This window comes from Muscardinus avellanarius (genome assembly GCF_963383645.1).
Source record: "Muscardinus avellanarius genome assembly, chromosome: 1".
In the NCBI taxonomy this organism is placed as follows: domain Eukaryota; kingdom Metazoa; phylum Chordata; class Mammalia; order Rodentia; family Gliridae; genus Muscardinus; species Muscardinus avellanarius.
In genome coordinates this window covers 68,022,352-68,033,520 of record NC_137786.1, presented here as the reverse complement: position 1 = coordinate 68,033,520, position 11,169 = coordinate 68,022,352, and the positions used below count along the sequence as shown (strand labels likewise).

Below are 11,169 nucleotides of genomic sequence, written 5' to 3'. Positions count from 1 at the left end.
ACTCTGAAAAAGAGAGTAAAATCTCCAGAGGTCTCAAGACAGTTAACACGAGAGTTATTCATCTTCTCTGGTTTACTTAGCATTTCGAAAACATTAGGTTATTTTTTTTTTCCTATTTTTTATTCTTTATTTTTTTATTTTTTTTAATTTATTTTTTAAATTGGTGCATTGTAGTCATATATCAATAACATTGGAGTACAAGACTTGAGAGGATATACAAGCACACATCATCCGATTAGCCCTCCTCCAGCCCCCATCCCATTCCCTCCCCCTCCCTCCATCCCATGCTTCTTTGGTGATATACTTTGATACATTTGTTTATGTACCTCCTGCGTTTTAAAGAGGCTCCATCCTCCAGTATTGCATACCCTCTGATTGGTCACGTTAGTTGCTTCACTATAGGGCCCTTTCTATAGCTCAACCTCTTCCTGTTGCCCTTTTCCTCCTAGTTATTGCTGATTAAGAGAAGCGTCTGATTTATATTTTCTGCGGTATTTCTCTGTGCATGCTGTGTTGCAAGTACCGATCCCACTCTTGATGGTCCCAGTAGCGGCCTGGCTACTCAGTGGACTGATCCATACCTCGCTGGCTCAAGCTGCGGCCTTGCCTCATGGGAGGCCCCAGTTCTGGTCTCGCTGGCCCCTGCACCGGTCTAACCCCTAAGCTGCCTTTGGTCCCGGCCTAGGAGGCTGCAGGAGTGAACTTGCCTCACGCCAGGCTCCGATGCTGGCCATTGGCCCCTGCACCGGCCTAACCCCTTGGCAGGATTCCAATCCCGTCCTTGGAGGCCCCAGCACCAGCCTAGCCTCACGGCAGGCTCCAATGCCAGCCTCGTTGGCCCCAGCACCGGCCTAACCCCTAGGCAGGTTCCGTTCCCGGGTTAGGAGGCCCCAGCACTGGCCATGTCTCACGGCAGGCTCTGATGCTGGCCTCTCCTCACGACAGGGTCCGATGCCGGCCTTGCTGGCCCCAGCACCGGTCTAGACCTTCGTCAGGTTGTTATCCTGGCCTCGGAGGCCCCAGTAACGGCCTTGCCTCACAGCAGGCTCCGATGCCGGCCTCACTGGCCCCAGCACCGGCCTAAACCCTCGGCAGGCTCTTATCCTGGCCTCGGAGGCCCCAGTACCGGCCTTGCCTCAAGGCAGGCTCCAATCCCGGTCTTGGAGGCCTCAGCACCGGCCTTGCCTCACGGCAGGCTCCAATGCCGGCCTCGCTGGCCCCAGCATCGGCCTCACCCCTCGGCAGGCTCCGATCCCGGCCTCGGAGGCCCCATCACTGGTCATGCCTCACAGCAGGCTCCGATGCCGGCCTCGCTGGCCCCAGTACCGGCCTTGCCTCAAGGCAGGCTCCGATGCCGGCCTCACTGGCCCCAGCACCGGCCTAACCCCTCGGCAGGCTCTTATCCTGGCCTCGAGGCCCCAGTACCGGCCTTGCCTCAAGGCAGGCTCCGATGCCGGCCTCACTGGCCCCAGCACCAGCCTAACCCCTCAGCAGGCTCCGATCCTGGCCTCGGAGGCCCCAGCACTGGTCATGCCTCATGGCAGGCTCCGATGCCGGCCTCGCTGGCCCCAGCACCGGCCTAACCCCTCGGCAGGCTCTTATCTTGGCCTCGGAGGCCCCAGTACCGGCCTTGCCTCACGGCAGGCTCCGATGCCGGCCTCGCTGGCCCCAGCACCGGCCTAACCCCTCGGCAGGCTCCGATCCTGGTCTTGGAGGCCCCAGCACTGGTCATGCCTCATGGCAGGCTCCGATGCCGGCCTCGCTGGCCCCAGCACCAGCCTAACCCCTCGGCAGGCTCTTATCTTGGCCTCAGAGGCCCCAGTACCGGCCTTGCCTCACGGCAGGCTCCGATGCCGGCCTCGCTGGCCCCAGCACCGGCCTAACCCCTCGGCAGGCTCCGATCCCGGCCTCGGAGGCCCCAGCACTGGTCATGCCTCATGGCAGGCTCCGATGCCAGCCTCGCTGGCCCCAGCACCGGCCTAACCCCTCGGCAGGCTCTTATCCTGGCCTCGAGGCCCCAGTACCGGCCTTGCCTCAAGGCAGGCTCCGATGCCGGCCTCACTGGCCCCAGCACCAGCCTAACCCCTCGGCAGGCTCCAATCCTGGCCTCGGCGGCCCCAGCACTGGTCATGCCTCATGGCAGGCTCCGATGCCGGCCTCGCTGGCCCCAGCACCGGCCTAACCCCTCGGCAGGCTCTTATCTTGGCCTCAAAGGCCCCAGTACCGGCCTTGCCTCACGGCAGGCTCCGATGCCGGCCTCGCTGGCCCCAGCACCGGCCTAACCCCTCGGCAGGCTCCGATCCCGGCCTCGGAGCCCCCAGCACTGGTCATGCCTCATGGCAGGCTCCGATGCCAGCCTCGCTGGCCCCAGCACCGGCCTAACCCCTCGGCAGGCTCTTATCCTGGCCTCGAGGCCCCAGTACCGGCCTTGCCTCAAGGCAGGCTCCGATGCCGGCCTCACTGGCCCCAGCACCAGCCTAACCCCTCGGCAGGCTCCAATCCTGGCCTCGGCGGCCCCAGCACTGGTCATGCCTCATGGCAGGCTCCGATGCCGGCCTCGCTGGCCCCAGCACCGGCCTAACCCCTCGGCAGGCTCTTATCTTGGCCTCAAAGGCCCCAGTACCGGCCTTGCCTCACGGCAGGCTCCGATGCCGGCCTCGCTGGCCCCAGCACCGGCCTAACCCCTCGGCAGGCTCCGATCCCGGCCTCGGAGGCCCCAGCACTGGTCATGCCTCATGGCAGGCTCCAATGCCGACCTCGCTGGCCCCAGCACCGGCCTAACCCCTCGGCAGGCTCTTATCCTGGCCTCGAGGCCCCAGTACCCGCCTTGCCTCAAGGCAGGCTCCGATGCTGGCCTCACTGGCCCAGCACCGGCCTAACCCCTCGGCAGGCTCTGATCCCGTCCTCGGAGGCCCCAGCACTGGTCATGCCTCATGGCAGGCTCCGATGCCGGCCTCGCTGGCCCCAGTACCGGCCTAACCCCTCGGCAGGCTCTTGTCTTGGCCTCGGAGGCCCCAGTACCGGCCTTGCCTCACGGCAGGCTCCGATGCCGGCCTCGCTGGCCCCAGCACCGGCCTAACCCCTCGGCAGGCTCTTATCCTGGCCTCGAGGCCCCAGCACCGGTCTAACCCCTCGGCAGGTTCCAATCCCGACCACGGAGGCCTCAGTAGTGGCCTTGCCTCACAGCAAGCTCCGATGTCGGCCACTGGCCCCTGCGCCCGCCTAACCCCTCAGCAGGTTCCGATCACTGTCTCTGTGGTTATTATTTCAAAGGTTCCAGGTGTAATGTATCAGATCTCTGCCTCCCCTGAGTATTGGCCACTGGCATTGCCACTGCCTCCACCGTTTCAAATCCTTCCCAGGCTCTTTTTCCACTCTGAATGTTGTCCAGTGTTCCTAAGCATGCGTGATGGTAGCATTCGACATTTGGTGCAATTTCTCCAAAAAAATAAAGTTGGTAAGATCCGGTTTCTGCTTCTCCTGAATATAAGTCTCCACCACCATCGCGGAGAACTCTTTCAACTCCGCATTTCTCCTTGGTCTCCGCTAAACTCTCTCCTTACAGGTGATGTCTGAGATTCTTAACAATATAGAGAAATAGCAGTCCTCTTTCACGGTGAATTTTTCCATAAGTTCCAGTGCATTTAGATAAGTTTTGTCTGCATCTCCAGTGTCCTGGCATCCATAACGGCTTTCTTACCTCCTCTCCGATATTTTTCTTTATCTTTTTCTGTTCTGGGTCCGGTTTCTCCAGGGGTCTGGCGTGCTACGTGCAGTTCTGCCCGGGGCCCAGAGTCCCGCAACCCGGGCCCCGCCTGGCGTGCGCTGCGCGCGACCCCCGCCCAGATCCCAGCGTCTTACTGGGCCCGGTTTCTCCAGGGGTCTGGCGTGCTATGCGCAGTTCGGCCTGGGGCCCAGAGTCCCGCGACCCGGGCCCCATCTGGCGTGCCCCGCGCGCGACCCCCGCCCAGATCCCAGCGTCTTACTGGGTCTGGTTTCTCCAGGGGTCTGCCGTGCTCGAGACTCAATTTAAAAAAAAAAAAAAAGTCAAAGGTGGGCGTGGTGGCGCACACTTGTAATCCCAGCATTTGGGAGGCTGAGATGGGAGGATTGCAGTTCACAGACAGCCTCAGCTACTTAGTGAGGCCCTCTGCAACTCAGTGAGACCCTGTTTCAAAATAAAGAATTAAAAAAATTGGGCAGGAGGTATATAGCTTAGAGGTCAAATGCCTCTGGGTTCCATCCCCAGACCCGCAAATAAATAAATAAATAAATAAATAAATAAATAAAATTATAAAATTATAAAAATAAAAAGTCATTTTATCTATGCTTTTTATAAAAGTCAAACTTCATATGTGCCTAACTAACTGTGAGTGTGCCCCATTTTTATTTATGCTTATGTGGGTTGGAAACCCATTTACTGAGGATCCTAAGAACTATGGAATCAATGTTTCCTTGTTTCCTCTTATATAAGGAATCTTTTTAAAGGAAGCACAGTCACCAGGATCCATTCTGCTGTTTGCCTGCTGGGGTTGGCAGCCAGAGCGAAGAGGATGGGCAAGCACCACAGATGGGTCTAGTCAGTTACATTTCTTGGTAAGCTCTCTGGTCAGTCCCGGGCCCTGGGCTCCAGCCAGGTGGTCCTACCCAGGCACCTGCCTCACCTCTCCAAATGCCCATTTCTTCATAAATGTACTAGCAGCCCATCCTAGCAGTGAGATATCATGAATCCAGTCCATGTTGGGGGTTTCTCGAGGTCACCCTGATCCTTCATGAGAACAGCTTTGTAAATTTGGGGACTGAAGCTCTACAAAGTTTGACAGCTTCTGCTGCTGCAGGGCAGGAAGATTCCCATCTACTGTTCTAGGTTTCATCCCCCATTAAAAAAAAAAAAAATGAGATTCTCTTGGGACTTGTGGGGATCGTTAGTAACAAAGTGACATTTCCCTTCTTAAATTCTCTAGATAAAGCCCAAAATGCTGCCTTCTCTTGTTAGTGACCCATGCCCTTCTTTTTTGGTTTGTTTGGCAGTGAAAGCAATTTCGTAACTAAATGATCTTTGGAGCCATGGTAATATCTCAAGAGCCAGAAGGTGGATTTTGAACTAGGGCTGAGGCAGAGTGCCTACCAGCCTGGCAAGCCACAGACAAAAGCCCCCCAACCCACCAACCACAGGTACAGCGGAAGGCCAAGCACTCTTACAATCAGTTGCTAATGCAAACGTTTTATAGTCTCTGGAGGGCCTTTAATCACCTCTGACTGCTCTGTCATCTGTCAAGTTCTTCAGGTGTATGACAACCGTAACTGCATTTATTTGCTTAGCAAACACCCACAACCCTGTAGCCAGGTCCCTGCGCTCCATCTATCTTGGCTTTCATTCTATCCGTGGTGAAGAGAGTAAAGCTCTCGTTCTCATTCCTTTAACCCAGGAGATCGGGTGGCTCCCTGGATTTTTCCCGGACACCACACACACACACACAGCAGAGCATCCTCCTTCGCCCCGGGGATGACACTGCGGGCGGGCAGACACCTGAACTCTCACCTCCCCTGCACCTGGCTGGCTTGAAGCCGGGCGGGCGGTGCCCTTTGGAGCGGGGCGGGCCCGGGGTGGGGTGGGGGTAAGGACGGGATGGCCGGGCGCCCTGGGCTCCGGGCTCCGCTCTCGCAGCCTGGACATGGAGCTGCTGGCGGCGCCCGGCGAGGTGCTCATGAGCCAGGCCATCCAGCCGGTGCACGCCAACGCCCGCGGCGAGCTGAGCGCCGGGCAGCTGCTCAAGTGGATCGACACGGCCGCCTGCCTGGCGGGTAGGGCGGCCCGGCGGGGTGCGCGGGGCCAGGCCGGTGTCCGCGATGGCAGCCGAGGGGCTCTAGACCGCAGGGGTGTCTGAAAGCGGCGGCCCGGCTGGGCTGGCCTGCAGTCCTGCGGGGTGGCGGGAGCTGGAGTTGGGCCATGCCTCCTGTGCGGCCTGTGCAGGTGATGGGTCACAAGATGGGTCACAGTGACTCAGACCGGTGGGTCTCAGGCGTTTTGGTTTTAGGCTCCTACATTCCATGAAACAGAGGATTCCTGGAGCTTTCGTGTATGAAAGCTACTTCTATCCAGATTTAGTGTGTTCAAAATTCTAAGGAGTTCGTCCATTTAAAAATATTGCATTGCGTGTGAGTGTATTTCTATTGGGAAAAAAAGACTAGATTTTCAACAGTATGGAATGTGTACTTAGGAGAGTGGTAATAGCTTACACTTTCACAGAGCATTTGCAAGTCTGCGGTAGTAGAAGATTGCTTGTTTCTTAAGTCTGCTTCTGGACTGGGTGTGTAGCTACCCTACTCTTCCGTAGTCCTACAAAAGTCCAATGCACTTCTGTGAGAGGATGCAGTAAGTGCAGCAACACAGGTGCCATGGACTGAAATGACGCCCTCCCCGAATCCACCGCGGAAGCTCTTACCCCCAGGATGGCTGTGTTGGAGTAAGGACGTGATTGGGGTTACATGAGGTCATCGGGTAGATTAGTGTCCTTAAAGCTCAGAAGCAGATAACTTGGTCTCTCTGTCATGTGAGGCCACAGCTAGAGGCTGGCGTGAGGGCGCTTGCCAGGAACCACGTTGGCAGGCGTGGACTTTGTAGCCTACACTTCTAAGGTTTAAGCCACTCAGTCTAGGGTATTTTGTTATGGTCCAAGCAGACAAAGGCAACCTCTTAGTGTTACTATGAAAAGCGTCTTGACCTGGGGCGTTCTTCCAGAACACTGAGAACCTGACCTGCACTTGGTCTAGGGATGGTGGCTCTGCTTTGGAAGCCTGCGGGTTACAATGTAAATGATGTTCCAGCTGAAAAGCCAGATGGGAAAGTGTTTTTGAGAAGTGGATCGCCTATGCTTTTGCTGACTTCTTCCATCTTCAGATCAGTGAAACAATCTGTGCCACCATGCCTCACTTCCCTTTCTCCATGTGCCTTCCTGGGATCTGTTCTCTGCGCAGAGGCTGCACTGATTTTAACACCACACACACACACACACACACACACACACACACACACACACCACATCACACCACTTCCCAGCTTAGACCCTCTCAGGGTCATCCGTCACCCTTGAAGTAAAACCCACCCCTTTACCACTCTTCATAGACACTGCTTGGAGTTGGAAACTTGCATTCTCTGCAGGACCAGCTAGGTAACCGCAATGTGAGATGTGTCTGAGTCCAGTTTAGGATGTCAGGGAGTGATGGTAATTGATAGGGTGACCCATCAAAGGACATTCACATGATGAAAAATATAACATTGTGCAAACATTGTACCATAGCCAGGGCCTCATGCGCAGGCCCAGTCGCCCTCCAGTTTGTAACATTCCTCTCTGTTCACATGCTCAGCTTTCGGATATTTCCCCTGACATGCCCAGCTCTCTCTGCTCAGGACCTTTGCACCTGCCCCTCTCTGCTTGGGCCCTGTCCATGGGTTACATCTTGGCTGAAATGTCATTTCCTCAGAAGACTCTCCTGCCCTTCTGTTCACATCTGCACCTTGGTGTCACTTTTACTCAACACCCTGTCCAGCTTCCTTCATACCACTTAACATAATCTAATCTAATTATTTTCTGTCTTTTCTTTTCTTTTCTTTTTTTTTTTTTTTTTTGGTGGTGGTACTGAGGTTCCTGGAAACCCTTCTACCTCCTGGCTATACTCCCAGACCTACTTTTTATATTTTTATTTGGAAACAGGGTGTCTTAAGCTAAAGGCCTCCTGGTGGCATGGATGGGTAGGTGAATGGATGGATGGATGGAGCTACAGTTTGAAATCTCATATTCAAAAAGAGGCCACACTTTACATAGGACATTAAAAAACAGGAAATTTGTACTTTATAGTAATACCTGGTGGGATATGCTATTAGAGGTGGGAGGGGCTTTAAACCTGTGTCCCAGTACGCTTAATTTACTCAGGGCAAAGACAAAGCTAGATGATTATGGAACCCTGCTTTCCTCAATGAGTATAATAGAGTTCCTAATCCCCAGTGCCTTAACCACCTGCAAAATTCAGTTATGTATTTGAAGCCAATCTGTTTGTTTGTTTTCTGTTTGCTAATCTGTTTGGTTTCTGTCTTAACAGTTTTTAACAGGATTTGAGTGTGGTTATAATAACATAATAGTGGAAATATGAATATGAAGTTAATCCATATGTAGGAAAAAGGAACAAGTATAGAAACCATTAAAGTTGCTAATAATAATGATGCTTATTTCCAAGGCAACTGGATGCATGATGTGACTATTGATTTTTAAAGTTACTTTGTTTAGTTCCTCTGTTCTATAACGGAGAGACAATGGCTCTCTGGCAGTTGTCCTAAGAATTGCTATGGTTTGGCATTTTTAGAAATTTGGAGGATAGAAATAGCCAGTGGACAATAAATTACTCTGTACCTTAGTAGTTGTATTACTGCTAATAATATAATAACTAGTGATATTAAGGGAATCTTTATTGTAAAGTTGCTTTGGGAAACATAGATAATGCCCTTATTGAATACTCCATGGGAGGCAGGCATGGTAGCACATGCGTGTGAGTCAGGCATGGTAGCACATGCATGTAAACTCAGTACTTGAGAGATTGAGACAGGAGGATTGCAGATTTAAAAGCAGCCTCAGCAACTTAGCAAGACTCTCAACAACTAGCAAGACTCTGCTTAAAAAATAAAAAGTTATGAAAGGATTGGCAGTATATCTTGGAGGTAGAATGTCCTGGGTTCAAGCTCTAGTAACACACACTCACACCTCTATGGAAATCTGGGGACCAATACAAAAACAGAGTTTTTAGGCAGCACTTTTGTTTAGATATATTACAACGATAAATAATGGTCACAGCCAATACACCAAGGCACTACTAGATTCCAAATGTCTTCCCATGGTATAAAGAAAAATACCTTCACTATCATTCTGGCCTTGGACCTCATATATGTCAGAGGTACCCTTGTTCTTTTGGTCCTTCCAGGCAGAGGCATAAATTTATCCTTGAAACACTTAAATATCTCAAACCCACAAATAATCAAACCCAATTCTCTACATTATTTGTGAATCTTTTTTTTTTTTTTTGGTTGTGCTGGGATTCCTGGAAGCCCTTCTAACTCTGGGCTACACTCCCAGACCTATTTTTATATTTTTATTTGGAAACAGGGTGATCCTCCTGTCTCTGCCTCCCAAGCATGGGGATTACAAGCGTGCGCCACTTTGTGAATCTTTTCAAGAGTTCAGTCTTGGGAGTGCCATCTGACTTATCTAATTGTGCAAATCAAAATCTCAGAGTTGAGTTGAACATGGTGGTACATACCTATAATCCCACTACTTGGGAGGTGGAGACAGGAGGGTCACAGGTTCGAGGACAGCTTCAGCAATGTAGTGAAGGATCTCAGCAACCCAGAGAAACCCTGTTTCAAACCGAAAACTAAAAGGGATAAGGATGTAGCTCAAAAGCAGCATGACCCTGGATTCAATACCCAGTCATGCTCACCCTCTTCCCCCAAAATCTGAGTCATCCTTGATAACCTCCACCCTGCTTCCTCTTCCTATATTCAGTCCATGAACCAAGCTCTATCAATGTCACCTCCTAAAGGAACCTTTGGAATCTGACCCCTTTGCTCTTCCACCACTGAGCCCACATGGTCCAAGCTACTGTCATCCTGCGGTGGGCTTTGACAGTGGTACCCAAACTGGTTTTCATCTATTCCGTTCTCCTCTCCACACTGTATCGGAAGTAAGTTTGAAGATGCTAATCTAATCATGTCATATGTTCAATCCATCTTCTTCCTGTGGTTTTCTTTGCCCAGCACTATAAGGTTTCTTCCTCCAGGGAAAACTTTCCTGTAGATAGCAATTATAGAATATAGATTGTGGCAAAATGTTAAATAAAAATGATTTAGCCTGGCATGAAGGCACATGCTTGTAATCCCAGTTCTTAGGAGACTGAGAAGATCGCAGGTTCACAGCCAGCCTCGGCAACCTAGGCCCTCAGCAATGTAGTGAGTCCCTGTTTCAAATAAAAAATAAATTAAAAAAAAAAGAGGGCTGGGGGTAGAATGCTCCTAGGTTCCATCTCTAGTACCACACATAGAAAAAAATTAATTAAATTAATTAATTAATTAATTAAATATGGCTGGGAGTGTAGCTTGGAGGTAGAATGTCTCTGGGTTCAAGCCCCATTACTATAAAAGGGGGGAAAAGACTTAAGACAACTGAAAAATGAACAAATAGGCTTGGAACACTTAGACATCAACACTTGGAAGAAGAAAATAGTACTGGCTGACTTTTTCTAATTTTCTGTTATAGCTGCTGTTTGTGGAGTTTTTGTTTCTTTATGTATTATTGTCATTTTTAATGACTTTAAGCTTGAAGGAAAACTTCGATTTGCACGTAGCTAAATTTCTAATGAGAAATGCATAGGCTTGCTAGTTTAAAGAGCCAATGGACACACACCTGTAATCCCAGTACTTGGGATCCTGAGACTATCAGGAGAATAACAGATTCAAGGCCAGTCTCAGCAACTTAGTAAGGCCTTCAGCAACTTAGTAAAACCCCATTTAAAAATAAAAATCAAAAAGGGCTTGGGTGTGTAGCTTAGAAGTAGAATGCTCCTGGGTTATTCCTCAGTATAAAAAAAAAATCAAAGCCAAAGGAAAACACATCTAATGGAATACAAAGAGGAAGTTTCCATAAAAGAGAAAGCCTGAGATGTAGAGCTCTAAAATCTTTTACCTTTATTCACTGCTGCCTCCATGTTAAATCTCTCCTTTCCACTGTGCCCCATATATCTCACACCGTCTCATCCCTTGGGTCTTAGCTCAAGCATCCCCTCAACCTGGGAGCCTCCCCTGACTCTCCATGTTAGTCTGTTTCCTCAATTACACAGAGTCTCATAAATCCATGTTTTCTTCAGAGCAATCACATTTTGTTACTATGCATCCATTTAATTAATGTCTAGCTCTCCTACTAGACTCCATGAGAACAGGGATGATGGCTGTTTTATATTTCCCACTTTTCCTAGAGATGCTGGCATAACACAGGCATTCAGTCAATATTAGGTGTAGAAATGAATGAATGAGCCAGGCATGGGGGCGCACACTTGTACTCCCCACGCTTGGGAGGCAGAGACAGGAGGATTGCACAGGTTTGAAGCCAGCTGCTCTTGCTTAAG

At 51.0% G+C, this 11,169-nt stretch overlaps 1 protein-coding gene across 1 annotated transcript in view; it reads left to right on the top strand.

Moving 5' to 3' along the window:
• Window positions 1–5,675: 5,675 nt before the first annotated feature.
• ACOT12 (acyl-CoA thioesterase 12) overlaps window positions 5,676–11,169 on the top strand; it is a gene marked incomplete at both ends in the record, with an annotated part of 48,054 nt that continues 42,560 nt past the window's right edge. Inside the window, one exon of the mRNA XM_080708974.1 lies at window positions 5,676–5,805. Coding sequence (XP_080565100.1) covers window positions 5,676–5,805 — 130 coding nt within the window. The remainder of the gene's footprint in view (window positions 5,806–11,169) is intronic.